This window comes from Ruditapes philippinarum, unplaced genomic scaffold (genome assembly GCF_026571515.1).
Source record: "Ruditapes philippinarum isolate M1 unplaced genomic scaffold, ASM2657151v2 ctg4250_1_1_1_1, whole genome shotgun sequence".
NCBI lineage: Eukaryota > Metazoa > Mollusca > Bivalvia > Venerida > Veneridae > Ruditapes > Ruditapes philippinarum.
This window is the reverse complement of record NW_026855245.1, coordinates 298,129-318,253: the sequence shown is the minus strand read 5'-3', so window position 1 is coordinate 318,253 and position 20,125 is coordinate 298,129. Positions and strand designations below refer to the sequence as shown.

The window sequence follows — 20,125 nt, the reverse complement described above, 5'->3', positions numbered from 1 at the left end:
CAATTTCTTAATAATATGGCTTTTATTGATTGATTGATTGATTGATTGATTAATTGATTTAATGATTGATTTATTGATTGATTTGTATACATATACATGTTTATATATATAATATACTTCAACACATTCAAAATACGTGTCCAAATCAAAAATATATTACTGATACTATAAACTATGTACATAGTTTAAAGTCTCAGAAATATTTTTATAGAATTCATTGATTTTGTATTGACACGTATTTTGGGTAGTATAGCTGGTCCTGGGGGTGGTACCCTGGGGGTAGGGCTTGATCCGACGCCGATAACATGTAATACTATGAAGTTAGCTTTTAAGGGGAGGTCACTGCGTATGAGATTAAATTATCTGAAACCACATTAGCCTCCCTTACCAAGCGCACTGTTCTTCTAAGGGAGGTAACTATAAAAAGAGGGTGTGTTTTATATAATAAGAGTGACCTATCGTTGTCTGGTACCCGTCTAATGTTGAAGTTAGGTACCTGCCAATGAATGTCAACAAAAACGGAAAAACTACCTGTTCTAGTTTCCACAGAAATTAGAACAAAATTTCATGTTAATTCCTATGCAAGTTACGTTTATAGGATAGGTTGTTACTCATATTCTCTAAATTTATGAATGACAACTTCTCTCAGGGGAGAAAATTCCCTAACTGTCAATGAAATATTTTTGCAAAATTCTAGGCGAGTGACGGCCATGATGATAATCAAAGTAGATAAATAATTTTCAAAGAAAATTTTATGCCAGGTGAGTATTTATGGATTATTTAACTTTTATATTATTTATTGATTTCCTTTCAGTACAGTGTGGAAAAGTGTGTCAAAAACATGGAAAATATGTTACTGTATTATTCTAGCCCAACAAATTATGCACTTTTATAGACGATGGTCGCCCTTAAGACAGACATCTATGAAATATCAGATTATAAAATCGGTCTGTCTTGCAGTCGAAATATTGAGACTAGTATTATTCCACTGTGCACAAACTGAACAAATTTGAGAAAAAAAGATGTTTAGCCAGGGATCGAATTTTTCTTAGAGCCGCTAGTCCGACAGGACGAGTGGCTTCAAATTTCTACTTGTCCTGCATGATATGCTAATTATCCTGCATTTTGAACTAAAACCAGATACAAAGCTTTTGTTAGGTTATGTATTAAATCGCACACTTTTTAGAGCATTGTCGGGCACAGTTACACCCATATCCAATTAACAATGCATAAAATTCAGTGCAATCTATACATACTGGTTCGAGACCACCAAAATCAGACAACTACCCAACCTGGACGGCCCAGAAAATGCTTAATTTAGTATTTTCTTTGTTCATTGGTTGTCAGTCACTTTTTTATCGACAAGAAATGCATGTTTCTTCTATAATTAAGTGAATAAATTCATTTCAACCTCAGTAAATGGTAATATTTTAATGTCTATTTCAAAAATGTTGACGTTGAAATGTGGGCGCCAAGAAAGCCATGCCTGACCTTATATACCAGCTATAATCATTTGCAGAGTAAACAATAGAAAATCTAAAATTTCAGCATTTGTTGCTAAAATATTGTATATCATGTTAAAAATCAAAAATTCTAAACACCCAAGCTTTTATCTGATTAAATCATGTCATGTTCATATCTGTCCGGTCACATGGTACTGTAGTGTAGACAATTTAGGTAATTTTGATACCCTCCTTGACGAGCCTCAGATATAAGTGTTAATACAATCAGAAATAAACAAACTAGTATGTTAGTTAGGAGAAGAACCTAGCTGTACTGTAGAGCTGTCATCGATATCGACAATATCGATGTATCGTTGATATTTTTTTGTCGATCAATAATCGATACACATTTTAAAAAATCGATACTTTTGACTAATAAATTAAATGTCTAGAAATTATACAATTCACCCAAAATATATGCAGAAACAATTATTTATATCAAATGTGATGCTTTTGTTATATAGTGGAATTATTTCATAGCAATGGTCACAAAAAATATTTTCTAGAAAAAATCATGCAGTGGACAAGACACTGTACAGAACATGTTTTTGACTGAAATCACTGAAATGGGTATGAAAATTAATGACAGACAAGTGAGTATTGGATATTATCGATGTATCGGTGTATCGTTGATTTTAGTTACTTGATATCGATATATCGTTGATATGCTTTGCATTGAATCAATGACAGCTCTACTGTACTGTTTCAAATTTTTAGATCTCTAGGTTTGAAATTATGAAATCTGTATGGAAAAATGTTCAAAAAGTGTGCCGTTGATGGTCCCCGACCTGAGTATAAGCACCAAACTTGAATAGATCTCTTAAAGTGACCAAACTGTTGCATTTACATATAAATACCCTTAAAATCTAATGTTATACCTTGAAATTTTTAAAAGAATTTGTAATTATCCAGGCATGAGTCATAACTCTGTCATAGGCTTTGAGAAAATTATGTCCCTTAATCGACAATGAAATTTGGTTTTAGTTTTTTGTGCCACCACCAGTTTACTACCATTTTACTATACTCATTTAAGGTAATAACATTTAATATATATAAAAAGCCCCTTATACTTTGCCTGACTTTGCCACTGTCAAGTAATGTTTTAAAACTATTTTTTACAATTCGTTTAAGAGATCTTTAAAGGACAGTCACATGTTATTATTCAGAAATCAGGTTGTTATAATAGTAGAGCTTGCTGACTTATGGACAGCTTTTTTTTCACTTACAATGTACTGCTAATATTTGGGAAAGACCTCATTTTGTGACCATTCATGCCACTTGTTTTTAAAATGAATTTGTTTTCCAGATGAAGCAATTATTCAAACCTTAATCATGACATCAACAGTTATCAAGAAACAAACGTCTGGTGAGGAAGATCCTAAAATACCGGCCTATAAAAAGTTACCTCCTATACCAAACCAGCAAAAAATGATGAACAGGAAAGTGATATCTCCAGCTTCTGTATCAGTAGACTTCAATGCACCAAATGTCCAATCAAAACAGGTTTTAGGTGGTAAAGTTTCTGTGAGGAAGGGATCTGCTGATTCAACAAAATCTGAGACAGTGAAATCACCAGCCAGTCAAAAGGCAGCTAATAAAAGGTCTAGTCCATTAGGAAGTGGGGTGAAATCAGGTGTAAGATTAAATGGGGAAGTTGCCTCTGACCTGTCCAGTAGTGGAATAGAGTTGATTGGTTATAAAATGACCAATGGGCAGCTGACATCAAGTACAGGGAAAATGCCAGTCCCACAACAAGCCAGTGACTGGACCCCATTGAGTAAGTACATGTAACTAATAACACAGAAACAAATAAAAAAATCTTTAGAAAGAAAGCAACCACATGAGTTTTATAATGTTTAAATAATCACTTTAGAGCATATTAAATGCTAAATACCTGAAGAAAGAATTGCTAAATGTGGAATTGTTTGTCAATAATGTAAAAAATGTAAACAAAATAGTATTTGTACAATTGGATATTGATGACCATAAACAGAAAACATTCCTCAATCTGCAAAATAGTCTATAAAAATATATATCATAATCTACTGCGAACATTATTGTTCAAAATTTAAAAAAAAGAATACTTCCAAAATGCTTGAATGAAATAAATATGGTAGTAAATGGACTTGAATAGAATTGTGTATGCACAAAATCATTGCTAAATAGGTAAAAGCTGTAAAGCCTACTGTAAAAAGCAAAATAATATTTTGTTCTGGAACTTTTTATTCTGTTTAAAATGTAAAGAAGCCAAAAAAAAAGGTTCAGATGATTAGTCATTGAGTAACTTTTTAAAAACTATCATGGGGAACAGAAAGTAAATTTCAAATCTTTTTGAGAAATAAAAGATAAAAACATTATTAGATGAACATAATCTAGGTTAATGGATGATTATGATTGCTTTAAAGTACTATTTATGTTTTAATGATAGGTTCAGAGTTACCTCCCTGTAGAATTTGTGGTGACAAAGCCTCTGGATTACATTATGGTGTTAACACATGTGAGGCTTGTAAGGTAAGAATGTTTTTGTTTGATTAAAATTAAAAATTTTCCCCATTGCAAGCTTTCAGCCTGTCTTCACTTAAAGCACAAATGATGATGGTTCGATAGAAGAAAATAAATAACCTTAACCAGCTCTGGTGTTGATGTGTTGTACTTCTCCAATTTATTCTTATTTTGATTAAAACACAAGCAACAAACCAAATATATATGGTATTTCTATTAAGCTACTGTTACTTTAAAGAAACATGTAAATAAGAAAGAAGTAATTGCATGAAATTTTATCTTATCATAAATTATGGTAAACTCTAGTTATATGATGTACATCCAAAGGCTTTTGGACTTCAATCTTTTAAAACCAAACAAAACAATTCACTAATTTAGAGACCTGTGCTATGATAATTATAATATTATCATTTATCCCTTCACATGGCTGAAAGTAGATAATTATGCTTTCTTTAAGATTGACTTTTCAACAAGTAAGCTAAACCATTGTAATGGCTCAGCTTTGGCATTTTTGGTTAAGTTTTTTTTCATGGACATAATCTTCAATATCCTTATTGTCCCCCGCCTTTTCGAAGAAAAAAGGGGGATATAGAAATAGGCTCCGTCCGTCCGTCTGTCCGTCCGTCACACTTTCGTGTCCGGTCCATAACTTTGTCATTTATGAAAGGAATTTGAAATAACTTGGCACAAATGTTTATTATAATAAGACGATGTGTCATGCGCAACAACCAGACCCCTACCTCCAGGGTCAAGGTCACACTTGCTCATTCAAGGTCAACATTGCCTATTTGAGGGTATATGTCGTGTCCGGTCCATAACTTTCTTATCTATGAAGGGATTTTGTAAATACTTGCCATAATTGTTCACAATAATCAGACGATGTGTCATGCGCAAAAACCAGTCACCTACCTTCAAGGTCAAGGTCACACTTGGAGGTCAAATATTAACATAGTCTGTTACAGGGTATATTTGGTGTCCGGTCCATAACTTTGTCATTTATCAAAGGAATTTGAAATTACTTGGCACAAATGTTTGTTATAATAAGACGATGTGTCATGCGCAACAACCAGACCCGTACCTTCAGGGTCAAGGTCGTACTTGCTCATTCAAGGTTAACATTGTCTATTTGAGGGTATATGTCGTGTCCGGTCTATAACTTTCTTATCTATGAAGGGATTTTGAAAATACTTGCCATAATTGTTCACAATAATCAGACGATGTGTCATGCGCAAAAACCAGTCACCTACCTTCAAGGTCAAGGTCACACTTGGAGGTCAAATATTAACATAGTCTGTTACAGGGTATATTTGGTGTCCGGTCCATAACTTTGTCATTTATCAAAGGAAGTTGAGATAACTTGGCACAAATGTTTGTTATAATAAGACGATGTGTCATGCGCAACAACTAGACCCGTACCTTCAGGGTCAAGGTCGTACTTGCTCATTCAAGGTCAACATTGTCTATTTGAGGGTATATGTCGTGTCCGGTCTATAACTTTCTTATCAATTAAGGGATTTTGAAAATACTTGCCATAATTGTTCTTAATAATCAGACGATGTGTCATGCGCAAAAGTCAGTCACCTACCTTCAAGGTCAAGGTCACACTTGGAGGTCAAATATTAACATAGTCTGTTACAGGGTATATTTGGTGTCCGGTCCATAACTTTGTCATTTATCAAAGGAAGTTGAGATAACTTGGCACAAATGTTTGTTATAATAAGACGATGTGTCATGCGCAACAACTAGACCCGTACCTTCAGGGTCAAGGTCGTACTTGCTCATTCAAGGTCAACATTGTCTATTTGAGGGTATATGTTGTGTCCGGTCCATAACTTCCTTATCTATGAAGGGATTTTGAAAATACTTGCTATAATTGTTCACAATAATCAGATGATGTGTCATGTGCAAAAACCTGTCACCTACCTCCAAGGTCAAGGTCACACTTGGAGGTCAAATACTTACATAGTCTGTTACAGGGTATATTTTGTGTCAGGTCTATAACTTTTTCATTGATCAAAGGATTTTGAAAATACTTCGCACAAATAGTCACTATAATAAGAGGATGTGTCATGCGCAACACCTGCATCCCTACCTGGAAGGTCAAGGTCACACTTAGAGGTCAAAAATTAACATAGTCTGTTATAGGGTATATTTTGTGTCGAATCTAGAACTTCTTCATAGTTCAAAGGATTTTGAAATAACTTGGCACAAATAGTCACAATAATAAGCCGATATGTCAGGTACAACACCTGCACCCCTACCTCTTAAGGTCAAGGTCACACTTAGAGGTCAAAGGTTAACAGTTTATGCTTCATATAAAACTCCAGGGGCAGGGGACGTTGGTAACTCTGTTACAAATTCTTGTTACTAGTTTACTAACTAGTATTGAGAGAAGTGGAGCATGCTGTTCCTCAGGCAGCTGTTGTTCTTTAATGTATTTTCATTTTACTTTACTTTGTCTTATATACAATATAATTTAGTCATGTATGTAATACTTTATAATGTTATTTCTAGGCTTTCTTTAGACGTACCTTGAAGAAGTCGACAATCAATTTCCAATGTACTTGTACACCTGAAGAAAAAGCCCTAGGCACTGATGAGCCGAGGAAAACAACATGTCCTAAATGTCGGTATGAGAGATGTATCAAGACAGGAATGTCAAAAGATGGTACTTTGTTAGAAACTTAGTAACGAAATTTGGAATATACATGTACAGAATTTAATCCAGTATGATTGTGTAGGACACTTTAAGCATTATAGACACACTTTCAAATCTGTTCCTGGAACCAACAAGTACTGAGCAATGAATGTAAAGTTCAAGAAAACAAATTGCCCTTGACAGGGTTTGAACCCACACAGCTAGGGATCATAAGATTGTTTAAGTCTGACGGGTTATCTACTCAGCCATGCTGCCACAAAACATAATTTGTTATCTTAACTAACAATGGTTTATATAGTAGGGAAGTTTAACTGAAACCTGATGAATTTCTTAAATGGACTGGTCCAGCATCTATATTGGGAAATGTCAGTTATCAGTTTAAGGGATCTGTAGATGAAATGTAGATATAGTCAGCTTTGTAAAGAGCCTGATCTAAATGCATAGATGTAGAGCCTGGCCAGGAACCAGACTGAGGGTAAAGGATAATCAAATTTGGTCGGAACATGATACAGATAAGTGTTTAATCATTCTATATATAGAGGAATTTAAATGACTGTAAGCTTAATACTGAATTTATTGAATGAGTTGAATAATTTTATTCAACGACTTCAATAAATTCAGTAATGAAATTACATGAATTTAATATTCTATTTATCACATACCAAACCTAAAGACTGTTGGAAGTGAAAAAGAACCATTTTTCAATGATAATATTTAGCATGTCATGACGCTATGCTATAAGGCAAATGCTGTCATGTCAACATATATGCACGGCTGTGCAATACCATTTTTATGGAGTTGTAAAAGTGGCACGGGTATGTGATAAATTGATTTACTATTACAGTGGTTTTAATTCATTGACCAGTATTTGATTCAAAATACAAACATATAAGGGAAAAGCTTTAATAAACATAAGTTAAATGTATTCACTTTTAGCTATCAAGATTGGTCGATACACGATTTCACGTAAACGTCAAAATGACCGTGAAGTGAAGACATTGAAGAGCGGGGAGAAAACCGAGGGTGTACGAAGGGCCAGTGAGAGTTCTAAAAGTACTTCATCCAGCTCCCCGTACAGTACAAGTAAGGTTCTTCGTTGAAAATAAAAACTTCCTACTTGACCTTTGAGGCTTTGGGATTTAGGTTGCTGTCTACAGAGATCAAATCATTTGTCCCTCATTGCTGTGGGTTGGTGTCCCATTTGGCATAGTACTTTTGTTAAAGTTTGCTGTCTAGCTAGCATATGAAAATTATGGTTCTGCTTAGGTGCCTGTCTAAAATGAATAACAGAGGGGAACCTAAGTATTTACTCCACCAGAATAAAGTTTTACATTTTACATTTTCAGTTTAATAAGTTATATTGAAAGTAGCCTTCGCAATGTGTAAATTACTTTGTATGTACACTGAACAACATCTTAATTTTTGAAAAAAATAAAAATATTCAAATTCTCATGAAATTTAACATGATTCTGGAGGCAAGCTGCTTTGATACTGTAGGTTTTAGTCATTATCTTTGCCGATGATAATTGTTGTAGCAAGGTTGATTGTCTTTCCGCAGGTCAGAGTGTTAGTTCACCTGAAGAGTTATCTTCAGATATTACCTCCCTTAGTTTACAAGAGAAAAAGATGATAAGCAGTGCTAAGAAGCGCCGGCATGACGAGGAGGATGGTTTACTATACCAGTCACTTACAAATAGTATCTTTAAATCTCTGATGGAGAATAACAAACTGAAGCCCCCTGCAGTGTCCCTCAATCAAACTTTATCACCTGTCGAACAGCTATTGACATCTGACAACGATTCAGACACCAAAATTTCACCAATGGAACAACTTTTTACTTCACACAGAATCACAACTACAGACTTATCTAGTTCAGATGGTGAAGTAAATATGCCAAATATCGATCATTTGGTGAGTGTGAACGAAGAGGAAGAGGCCTTTTCTCCATTAGCGCAGATTTTTGAAACATATGGCCCATTTTCAGATGAGTTTTCCCCAGTTGAAAATCTTTTCACCCAACCAATTGTCTCAAACACAGTGTCTTCAACAGGTAGTGTACATGTCGATAGTGATATTCAGATTGTCCCGGGTCATAATGGAATAAGTGAACATATTGGTGAAGTTCCGTATGATTCTGTTGGTGAGGAAGCCTTGACAACGGCACTTTTGGGAATATACGATGGCAGTGAGATTAACTCGAAAAATCGAGGTTCGGAGCAATTACATGACAGTAAACTAATGGAAGAATCTCCAATTGAAAATTTGCTGAAGGCACCAGTGACATTAATGACTGAATCACCTGCCTTCACAGAAATGGAAAATAACTATTCTAGTGAGGTATATAATGCCAACACAGGACACCCAGTGAATGGCACATTGCTGGAAAACAATACAATTAATGGTGACATTTCTCAAAACATTCAAATTCTAGAGAATGGCTACCATCAGGTTAATGGTGAAAATGTTCCAGGCCAACTGGAAGGAAATACATTCATTGCATCTAAAGCAAATATGATTGAAGAACCAGTTTCCTCGGACCGAGAGTGCAATGAAGGTTACTTTACAGGGAAAGAAGTTAATAATGAGAACCAAACGGATAATCTGGAAGATTTGTTAATACAAGAGCAACAGTTAGCAAGGCTTGAGAATCCAGCTGTACACGTGGGTGATAATATGAGCGTAAAAGAAGCAACGCAGTTAATTCTTACGTTAGGGCAGGCAGCTGGCGTGTTGTTTGAAAGTGCGAAGAAAATGTCGTGCGAAGAGATCAAGAAAAGACACGCTGCATATTTGGTAGGTTAAGTGAATGTAGATCATTGGAATTGTTTAGTCGTATTGAATTAATGTTAATTCCATGATTAAGCCATATGTAAAAAAATTGTTGGTTTGCACTTGCGCAACTGACTCATTGAAATTGAACAGACCTAAAAATATTTTTTGACTCACCCAGCATGCAAATTTTTTTTGGATAAAAAAAATGAGCATTTGCTTGCTTGAATCATCACTAAAATATAAGAAAAATTAAGAAATCCGGCCTACCAATTCAATGTTAAAAATGTGGGTTGCGCAACTGCAAACGGAAATTTTTCAGTGATGGCCTTATAACAAAGTACAATATATATTCTTTATTGAAAATTATGGATTACAAGTTCACAAAGTACGATTAAAAAGTCATTGTTGTTAGCAAATTAACTAACGATTGCTTAATGCTTACCTTTAGGGTGCATTTGTCTCTAACTTTAGAGTCAGCAAAAGTTGCATTTAATTCCCACTTCGAACAAAAAAATATTAAATTCTGTGTTCTACAGGAACAGTTGTTTCCTCAAAACAGAGAGAGACCAAAGTCTCTTAGCTAAACAAAATGAAAGAAAAATACATGTAAGCATGAAAGCATGAAGTTGAACTGTAGTATGAAAAACGTAAATGAAAATAAATGATTTCAATTACATTTATCAAAATAGAATTATCATATTCAAAAAAATAGAAGCAGTCCCATTTATGAATAAGTAAATCCATAAAGGCTTTTTTCCATAATAACATGTAGTTGAACTAAAGCATTCAATTAAAAGCTGCTACATATGTACACAGTTAAGTTAACCGGCCTTGACATTAACTTTTTCATTTGGTTGTCCTGTCGGGCAAGTGCTTCTGAAAATTACTTGCCCTGACCCAAAAGCTTGCTTGCCCTGACCTCAACTGGCAAGGTGATAAAAACAACCATAGGCTACATTAGTTTAAAGAAATAAGTTGTACAATCAAATGGGGGTTAATTTATTTGCAAATCATGCAAAGGTTTCAAGTATGTGCATGGGGTGACTTAAATTTCCATCATATTTTGTTTGTTACAGGAACAATATGTTACCAAGATGCAAGTATTTGGCAACATGTCGAATATCTCGAAGGAAGAATATCTTGAATTTTACAAGCAGACTGGCATCGACATAGACAATAGACAGGAAATTCTCATTGAAGCGTTGAAATACATGGAAGAATCGATCGGTAAACTCGTTAAATTCGCCAAAGCCATCCCAGGTTTTTCTGAGCTCGATATTGATGACCAGGTCAATCTTGTAAAAGGTAACAAGAGAGTTTATAGGGAAAAGTATAGACTGTATCTTATCAAAATGATTGGATATTGAAAGATTTATTTTAAAGAACATGAATTATACATACAAGTAAGGTTCATTAGCTGTAAGGGCAGTTTTATAAATAAATATTTGTTTTATTCAGTATACATTTATATTCATAAAAGTGTGACAAAGACATTTTTATACATAATATGCTAAGAAAAACTGATCACCTTTAAAGTACCTTTCTATCTGACGTCTGTTTGGAAGAGAAAGTTCAGCTATAATGATAGCATTGCATTGTCATGAAACAACCCCTTAATGAAACTTGGAATAATTGCTTATCTTGATAAGATGCAGTTATGTCAAAAGTGGTTATTTTAACAGACACTGGTGTTAACACCACAGCCAGTGCTCTTGTTTGTTCATAATAGCAATATTGATTATCTTTACAGTGCAACACTTGGAATAATATTTAATTTTTCTGAAATCACGGTGATAGGGCGTTTACCACAACTTTTCCGCGCAACGTCAAAATATCATACTTCTGACCGTGACACCTTATCTTACTGGACAAAATATTAATGGCGGGATAACCAAATTGCAGGTAATAGCTTACAAAACATCTTACTGCTGGACATTGCAAAATTATTCCAATTGTTTAAGTACTCCATCGAATTTTTGAAACAATTTATCGTTAATCTAGCACAACACAATTCACAAAAAATTACATACTTCGAAGAAATAGTGTTTACAAAAGATCGTGTCTACCTCAACATGACTTGTACTTGTCACAAAAACATGTGTTAAAACGACGATGTATTTGTTCTGTGACCTGACAAGCTCGTGTATACATTATGGTTAGGCATGAATTCAAGTTCCATACAAAATTGTGTGTTTCTATTGTAAATTTTAGGGAATATATGTTGAAAAAAGGCCTATTGACTCGAATATTGGAGCACCGTACCACACTGAATTCAAACACCGCATTCTTTTTCCATTTGACCAATAAATACTGGAACCATTTTCATTTGCACCATACTTTATAAGTAACTGTTAATTGACCTGCTGTTATGTTATGTTGCTGTTATAATCATATGTTATTTTATGGAAAACTTCTGAAGATCTTGTCTCTGTAAATAATCCCAGTTAGGTAAGTGCAATTATATCTACATAGATATTTTTCGAACTTATTCATAAGGATAAACCCCACATGGAAAGATCATTCTTTGATGAGGTTACCAAGCATAGATAAAATTGTTTCCGTGAAGAAAAAATGTTACGATACATCTCCATGGTCGTTACTGGACATCATGAGTTTCGGATAACCAATCAGAAAAAAAAAACATAATAAAATCACTTTACTGTGATGCAAGAGATAAAGCAAAGTGAATGAATTAAAAAATATGATTCAGTTTAATAGTTACATATACATGTACAAGGTGGTGAACTGATGCATAAGTTTGTTTGAATAAGTTCGAAAAAAGAAAAGATATCGACTTACTTATCTATATGGATACCATTGCACTTATCTAACTAGAATTATTTACATAGACCAGACCTTCAGAAGTTTTCCATAAAATAACATATGATAACAGCAACATAACATAACAACAGGTCAATTAACAGTTACTTATAAAGTATGGTGCAAATGAAAACGGTTCCAGTATTTATTGGTCAAACAGAAAAAGAATGCGGTGTTTAAATTTAGTGTTGTACGGTGCTCCAATATTCAAGTCAATAGGCCTTTTTTCAACATAATATTATATTCCCTAAAATTAACAATAGAAACACACAATTTTGTATGGAACTTGAATTTATGCCTAACCATAATGTATACACGAGCTCGTAAGGTCATAGAACAAATACATCGTCGTTTTTGTTTTTGTGACAAGTACGAGTCATGTTGAGGTAGACACGATCTTTTGTAAACACTATTTCTTCGAAGTATGTAATTATTTGTGAATTTTGCTGTGCTTGATTAACGATAAATTGTTTCAAAAATTTGATTGAGTACTTAAACAATTGGAATAATTTTGCAACGTCCAGTAGTAAGATATTGTGTAAGCTATTGCCTGCAATTTGGTTATCCCGCCATTAATATTTTATCCAGAAATATACAGTGTCACGGTCAGAAGTATGATATTTTGATGTTGCGCGGAAAAGTTGTGGTAAATGCGCTATCACCGTGAAAATGATGTATACATATGTTATTATATATATAATATAAGGGTTTCATTGTTCTTTGTTTTTTATTTTGGACTTATTTCTTGGAAGGTTTTGTTAACATTCTTTCTTTACATACATACCCAACTCCTTATTTCTGTCCTTTATTTTTCTATTTAACTCCTTACATAATAGTTTTAAGTCTTATTAATATATCATTCATATATTGTTTAATGTATATAGTTATTTATGAAAAGTTATTGTTCAAGTATAGGTAATAGATATATTATCTTACTCCGGTGAGTTTGAAAATTAAGATTCTATTCTTATATTGGCATAGATTCAGCTACACAGCTAGCTTTAGGATTGTCAGTGGTTTTACTTATTTACTTATGTCGGTGTTGGTAGTTTTCACTCCGGATAAGGACAGTAAGCCGCGAGCCAATCAAGCTCGCCGCATCGTTCCTGGGCAGTCTGTCAAACAGTTGACCAGTACAAGTTGCCTTCACATTCACAAGGAACTTTTGTGCATGTTAGAGCAGAGGTACAGTGCAAATGACCGTAGAAAGATTTCATGATCAATCATAATAAATGCACTGTCCGGGAATCAAACCGAGGTCACCGACAAAGTCCAACATTCTACCCATTGAGCTAACCGGACGGCTTCTTATTTACTTTGCTTAGTGCCAACTCATATCTGAAGTAATGACCACGGGGGAAACAGAAGTCTAACTTCACCACATAAGCTACAGACTTACTTTTTGACCTTTACAGCATTCGTTAGAAACAAAAACAACATAAAACTGAAGAGTCATGAAAGGAAAATGTAAAATAAGAATGATTTTGAATGGTGTGGTATGTTGTAGTAATAAAGTAGTAAAATAAGTAATAAAATATGGTAATGTTTTGCAGCGGGAAGATTTGAATTCTGGGTGATTATTATGCCAGGTAGCAGGGGCTGCCGGAAATCCGGATACCAAGTTGCCACGGCCCCATGGAATAAAGAATACCACATAGACGAATTAGGCAAACTTTACCCGCTTGAATACTTAGACCGAAAGGTTTCCATAATGAATGAATTTCAAGACATTAAGTTGTCAGCAGAGGAAACCATATTAATAAAAGCCATTATTCTCACATTTCCAGGTTTGTTATTTTAGTAGGAAAAATGATTTTGTTACCATAAAACATTACACTGTCATTTAGAAAGAGGAATTCTGTAGGAAAAATGATCATATATGATGTTGTTTTTTTGTCCATTTCATAATGCATGTCTGCATTTGACACTGAAGATAAGGTTTCACTCCCCATCCACCCTAGAACCCCACGCCTGGTGCAATTTTCTCATAGGCCACCTATGCAACACCTTAAATTCGCTCGTTTCCTTTTACTCTTAATGATGCATGGTTTGATTTATTTTCATGTTCACATAGTACTTCTTCCTACAGTCCATCTATGTCAGGTGCTTAGTTTGAGTAATAAGTTTTTTTTCTATAACATGTGTTCTTTCTGTTTTTAAAATTATTCATTATTTCATCTTTTGGGGACTTTGGGAAAAGCATTTGTAAAATTTAGTTAATATGGAAAAATGAAAGAATTGATCATTATAGCTAAAATATTGAATTTTGACTCATTTTGACTCAATAATTCACACAAACTTTGGGGGGAAAATCAGAATTTCTTGGATTTCAGACTGACTTGTTCAGCTGGAAAAAGAAAAAAAAAATCAAAACAATGAATAAATTTAAACTTGATACACATAAAATATTAGTAAGTTCAAATAGTTCAATTAAAATGAAGTTTTTGAAACTAACACTAGGTCAAGCTATTCAACTTAACATAGTTGGACTGAAAAATTACTACTAACACAATTATATCAACTTTAACTGCTAATGTAACTAATCTGTTTCTTGCTTTACTCTTTTAATATTAGTTGCTTTACTATTTTTAGCTAAAATTACTGATGGAAATGGGTAATGATACTTCACACACACTGAATTGTTCTCTGAGATTATATAACATGGTGGGCACTGGTCCCATGTGTCTGACATACCTTTTGATAGCATTACACTAGTTGAGTACATTAGTCTTATTGACAGCTCTTGTTATCTTTTATATATTGAAAAAAATGACTTGCATCAGATTATAGAGGTTACAACTGTCTATAATGTTGAAAAAATATTTTCATTTCAAAGTTTTACTGATTTTTTTTTATTTCAGGTTTGTACATTTTGATTTTAATTAATTTATTAAAGTGGATGTGTCTGAATTGATGAACTTTAAGTAGCAAAAAAAAATTATAATTTGATGTAATAAAAAAAGGTTGTTAAACATCACCAGAGAATCAAAAGCAATTTTCAGTAGACTGGAAATACAATTCAATACTTTAATATTTCCCTTTTAAGGCCTCCAGCCCATGCAAAAACATATATACAAAGAAACAATTTAGGCAAAATAAAGAAACCTTCAGTAAATGTCTGTTCACTACAGCCCAGTTTCCTCATGGGACAAAATAGTTTTCAGTGCCACCAGGAGCTAGATTCTTTTATTTAAGATTTTTGTTGGGTTGGAATTGCCTTCCAATGTTTTCAGTTACATGTACCAGTAGATTACATTTTCAGCCAATCAAAGGGGGCATTTTTCACCCGCGGGTATTGTGAATTGATATACAGGGTTAGTAATATTTCGTTTCAGCATCAAGGTTTGAAGCAGATAATATACAGTTCGGGAAAATAGGAAAATGTGTCAAATCTTCTCTGAAAATTGCAACGCTGCCATGGGATAAAGAATATCACTTTGATGAAATAAGTAAAATATTCCCCCGAAATTATTGTACCACCAAGATCCAGACCTTGTTTGAAGTGACGCAGCTTGGGCTAAGCTTTGAAGAAACGATAATGTTTAAAGCCCTGATTATGACTTTCCCAGGTGGGTAATTCACATAATAAGTTGAACCCTTTTCGTCTACTAAATCATTTTCTTAAGAAAAAAATTACAGTACTTATAACATCGTTTAACCGAGACTATTTACCATATCAGTATTAAATATAGTTATTATATGGAATGTGTATCGTAGACTCCCGCCATGAGTTACTGGTAAAAAAGGAGATTAATTTACACCCTTAAATTATCGTAATAATGGTAATATCTTACTCCTGAATGTTTTTCAATTTCTTGTGATGCTTAACAAGAAGACATTTAATTAGAAACAGGCGTGTCATGGCCTGTTGGTTAATGTGTTTTCTTCTCAACCGAGGTATCAAGTGTTTGGTAGTTTGATGTAGTTGTAAATAATAGCTTAATCTGCACTGATGTTTTCTTTGCTTTGTTTGTGGTTCTGGAATAATCTTACAAAAATTAAATCAGCTGGGCATTTAAAAAACTTTGTTTCCTTTAAATTTATCTTCAGTTAAAGTACTTGAAGTTTAATCTGAATTATTTCAACACAGTACTTTGTACCTAAGATACATTTAAGGAAGTTTAAAGTCACGTGAGAAATTAAGATTGTTTTTTTTTAAACCATCATTAATTTTCAAGTGGTGCAAATAAAGAGCACATTATTTTTGCACTACTTAATGAATCATGTTAACAATTGATAAACTAAATTTAACTTTTATTATAATAATTATTATTGTACTTGAGATCTAGCATGCTAAACTCTCTTATGATAAAATATGAATCATTAATAATTAACAAACCACAGTTACTGTGATATAATAATCCTGTTTCCTGTTTTATTCTCCGCTTTATGCAAATGAGCATGTTGGCCCCGCCTATTCTCCCTTTCACTGTCATCTAATCAAACCTGCTTTTAAGATGCATGTCTAATGTAGCTTTTTACCTAGAGATTATTTCAAGCCATCTTTTTTATCAAAGATTTTGGCGGCCATTGTAGCTAAGTTGTCATTATTAACACTTGCCCCATCCCATTTAAGACTTTAGATTCTTCCAAGTGAGGAAGCTATCCAGCTAGCTTGCAGATGTTCAGTTGTTAATCAGGTGCCAGCTCATGCCTAATATAATTCACAGAAGGGCACCTGACAGGTCTTCCTCCACCACTGAAGCTACAAAGTCACCATAATTACCTTTACTAAGTTTTGGTGTTGCATATAACCCAACAAAAAATATATAATTATAACATTTATTTGACAATTTGTAGTTTCCAAGAGTCTCATGTCCTTGGACATAATTTCACCATCATATGATCTATTTGAAATATGGCGAAGAGGCAAACTTTAAAAATATATAGCAAATTATGATATGAGAGATATTTTAAATCAGCATGCCTCCAGATTCATACTTATTTTTTATGAAAATTTTGAAAATGTATTTAAAAGTAAAATATTTTGAAGTGAACAAAGAAAGTAATCTACACATTGCAAACGGCACTTACAATCCACGTAAATTACCAAAAAGAGGTCAAAATATACATAAATACCTCTTACTGCGTTAGTAACGCAGAAGAATTGAAGCGATTGATACTGCAAAATCAGTCATTAATCCCACATATTGTGTAAATAATTCATAAAATACTGAATCTTTTAATTTACTTTTCTTAAGATATTAATACATTTTTCTAAAGATTAAATTTTTTGAAATATTTTGGCTCATCTGGAGGTGTGCATCTTTAAAAAAATTGTTCGAAATAATTTTAAATTACGAAAACAATTTATTGAAGAGTATATATTGAATTGCTTTCAAAATATACATTGATAAACAATTTCAACCCTATAATTATTGTCTAAAAAAATTGGCTTGTTTTAACTAAATTTCTTATCTCAGAACTAAACAGAATACAATGTTAGAATATTCTTGTGCTACTTAATCTTAGCTTTGCTTTAGTGCAATGGAAATTGAAATTTCATAAAAGTTAAAAAGCCCCCTTCATTTCATATCAATTTGATAGGATTCATGATAATGTATTTTGTATTGTAAGTATTTTATCACAATGTAAACAAGTCATTAAGCTCCCAATTTTAAGCAGCCTTATTACAGACACCCTTTACCCAGTCGTGTTGTTCGGTTTCTACAGCCCATAATTCAGTGAATAATGTGTATGCTTTAAATGTGATTGAATGATGCAAACTAATGTTACAGAAAAAATGTTGCAGTATATTTTATATAATCCAATCTTCATCAACAAATTCAAAATCTTTCTAAATGACAGTGTAATAGTTTAAATTTATATTGATTCTATAATAATTCAATAATTAATTGAATACTGCAAATGAGTTTAATCGATCTTTGTTTCGTGTCATTATTATTGTATGTTGATGAAACATGTGTCTACAAAGAAGAGCAGCTGTTACAATTTACTCCCACGGTAGATCATGTGATCAGTTTAACATGCAGCTGATTTTAGGGAATGTTTTTGTGTTGTTGTTTTTTTTTTGTTTTTTTTTCCTGGAACCAACCAGTACTGGTGTCACATGAAGAAACATGGTCTAACCCAATTAGGGCTCAAACCCATGATCCCTGGGTTGAGAGACATACACCTTAACCACTAGGCCACCACCACTCCCCTTAAAATCATTTGTTTTGTTACTTTGTGTTTAATGTCTTTGCATATAGATTGCAATATGAAAGGGTCAGCATTATAACTGACATTGATTTAAATTAATGAAAAGGTTAACTTTGTCACTGCTAACAGCATTATCCATGCTATCTGATCATGGTCTGCAATGTTCTTTATATCGTAAGTAAGTTTAGAAATGTTCCCTAAAATAATAAATGGTTTTGTCCAGATATAAATATGGGCAAATCCATTATAGAACTGATATAGAGTGTGATCAGGGTTAAAGGAATAATTTATGTTTCATCAAGGTCAGATCATTCCCAATTTGTAGTGATCAACTGTATAAATTGATGTTACTTAGAATATTTGGTATATATATATTTCTTTGGAATAATCCAGCTACTTTATGTTATCCATCTGTCTCATATCATACATGTAATGTAGCTTAACCTTCTAATACCTAAGGCTACAGATATTTAATGGACTTTTCCATCTAATTCTATCTTGACAAAACTATTCCTCATTTTTAGGGAAGTTATCATAATAAATACTGACTGAATTATAGCAAACAATGAAATTCATGATTCTTGCCATCTGATTTTCTCTACACCAGTTTTATGGGTGGAAAAAGTTGCTGCCCAAAAGGCTACAGGTTAATATCCAGCACATGGGGATTTTGTATGTCCTTTCATGTAAAAGTAAATATTCTGAATGTGACATTACCATTTTGATTTGATTTTTTAAGAATTTAACAGCAGTGCGTATCTTTTTAAAAACTTTTTGTTATGCCTCCATGAAGGGGAGAGGGGTTGGGGAGTCATATAGATGTGCCCTTGTCTGTCTGTCCTGCTGACCATTTTCCATCCTTAGATTGACAAAACGGGAATGTGGAGACATTTGTGTCCTACAGGCACATTTCTAGTTGATACTTGAAATGATTTAATTGTAAAGGAATTATCAGTGAATTATAGCAATGCTATATTATTATTATATTAAAGACTTAAAAATAGCTATTAACTTTATTTATGATGTAAAAATAGTAGATACTATCTAATTGTGATATCACTTATCTTTTACTATTTGGTACATTTCTTTAGATCGTTGCGAGCTAAAGGAACCAGAGAAAGTGGAATATTTACATAACAGACTGATTGCCTGTTTTCTGTTTCTGTTGGCCAATCGGCCACCAAGTAAACTGATTACAGTCCAGAGCGTCATGGCGACACTGTTCAAGATCCGTCATCTTGCGGCCTGGGACACGCAGATCATCCAGGAGATGTTTGAAGTGTGGCCGGTTACTACTAACCACCAACTTGTTAAAGAGTTTGTAACTTAGATAATAATGTTCATCCTTTGCCAATTTGTATATATATTTGGTCATTTTTGTTATGTTTCATATCTAGAAATATTTTGAAAAAGGTTTTTGCAGAAAAAATTATTTTTCCTCTTTATTATATTGCTACTTTCTTGATGTCTATGTATAAAATTGAAGTTTAAAGAAATGAAAGTTCAAGTTGCGCTAATATATATGTATTGAAAGCATTAGCCAAAGGTCAATTTAAATAAAAAGCTGGCTACATGAAATGGTAAAGGTCAATATAAACATTTTGAAATCCAAATACCTTACATATAGAATGGAAAATTTCATTTCAATAGCAGGATAAGTCCATTGTACAGTTTTAAGGTAAAAATTAAAAAGAAAATGTATATAGTT

The 20,125-nt window shown here is 33.3% G+C and overlaps 1 protein-coding gene across 2 annotated transcripts; it reads left to right on the top strand.

Annotated features, from left to right (window-relative positions):
* The first annotated feature begins 480 nt into the window (after positions 1–480).
* LOC132742616 (uncharacterized) lies at positions 481–19,820 on the top strand. Of its 2 annotated transcripts, none has more exons than XM_060731071.1 (9): positions 481–761; positions 2,809–3,279; positions 3,931–4,013; positions 6,519–6,672; positions 7,600–7,746; positions 8,222–9,456; positions 10,512–10,740; positions 15,591–15,824; positions 19,509–19,820. In XM_060731071.1, exons 1-9 carry the CDS (start codon positions 755–757, stop codon positions 19,745–19,747), a joined length of 2,799 nt encoding a protein of 932 aa, XP_060587054.1. In that variant the 5' UTR covers positions 481–754; the 3' UTR covers positions 19,748–19,820. The 2 variants fall into 2 exon arrangements, with proteins under 2 accessions (XP_060587054.1, XP_060587053.1); XM_060731070.1 differs by lacking the exon at positions 15,591–15,824 and adding an exon at positions 13,809–14,042.
* Positions 19,821–20,125: the final 305 nt, after the last annotated feature.

What these genes read in the sequence shown, in the direction of transcription:
- LOC132742616 (XM_060731071.1), top strand. An exon ending in ACACATGTGAGGCTTGTAAG is followed by an intron (nt 4,014 to 6,518) that starts GTAAGAATGTTT and finishes TGTTATTTCTAG; the next exon opens with GCTTTCTTTAGACGTACCTT. An exon ending in CAGCTCCCCGTACAGTACAA is followed by an intron (nt 7,747 to 8,221) that starts GTAAGGTTCTTC and finishes GTCTTTCCGCAG; the next exon opens with GTCAGAGTGTTAGTTCACCT.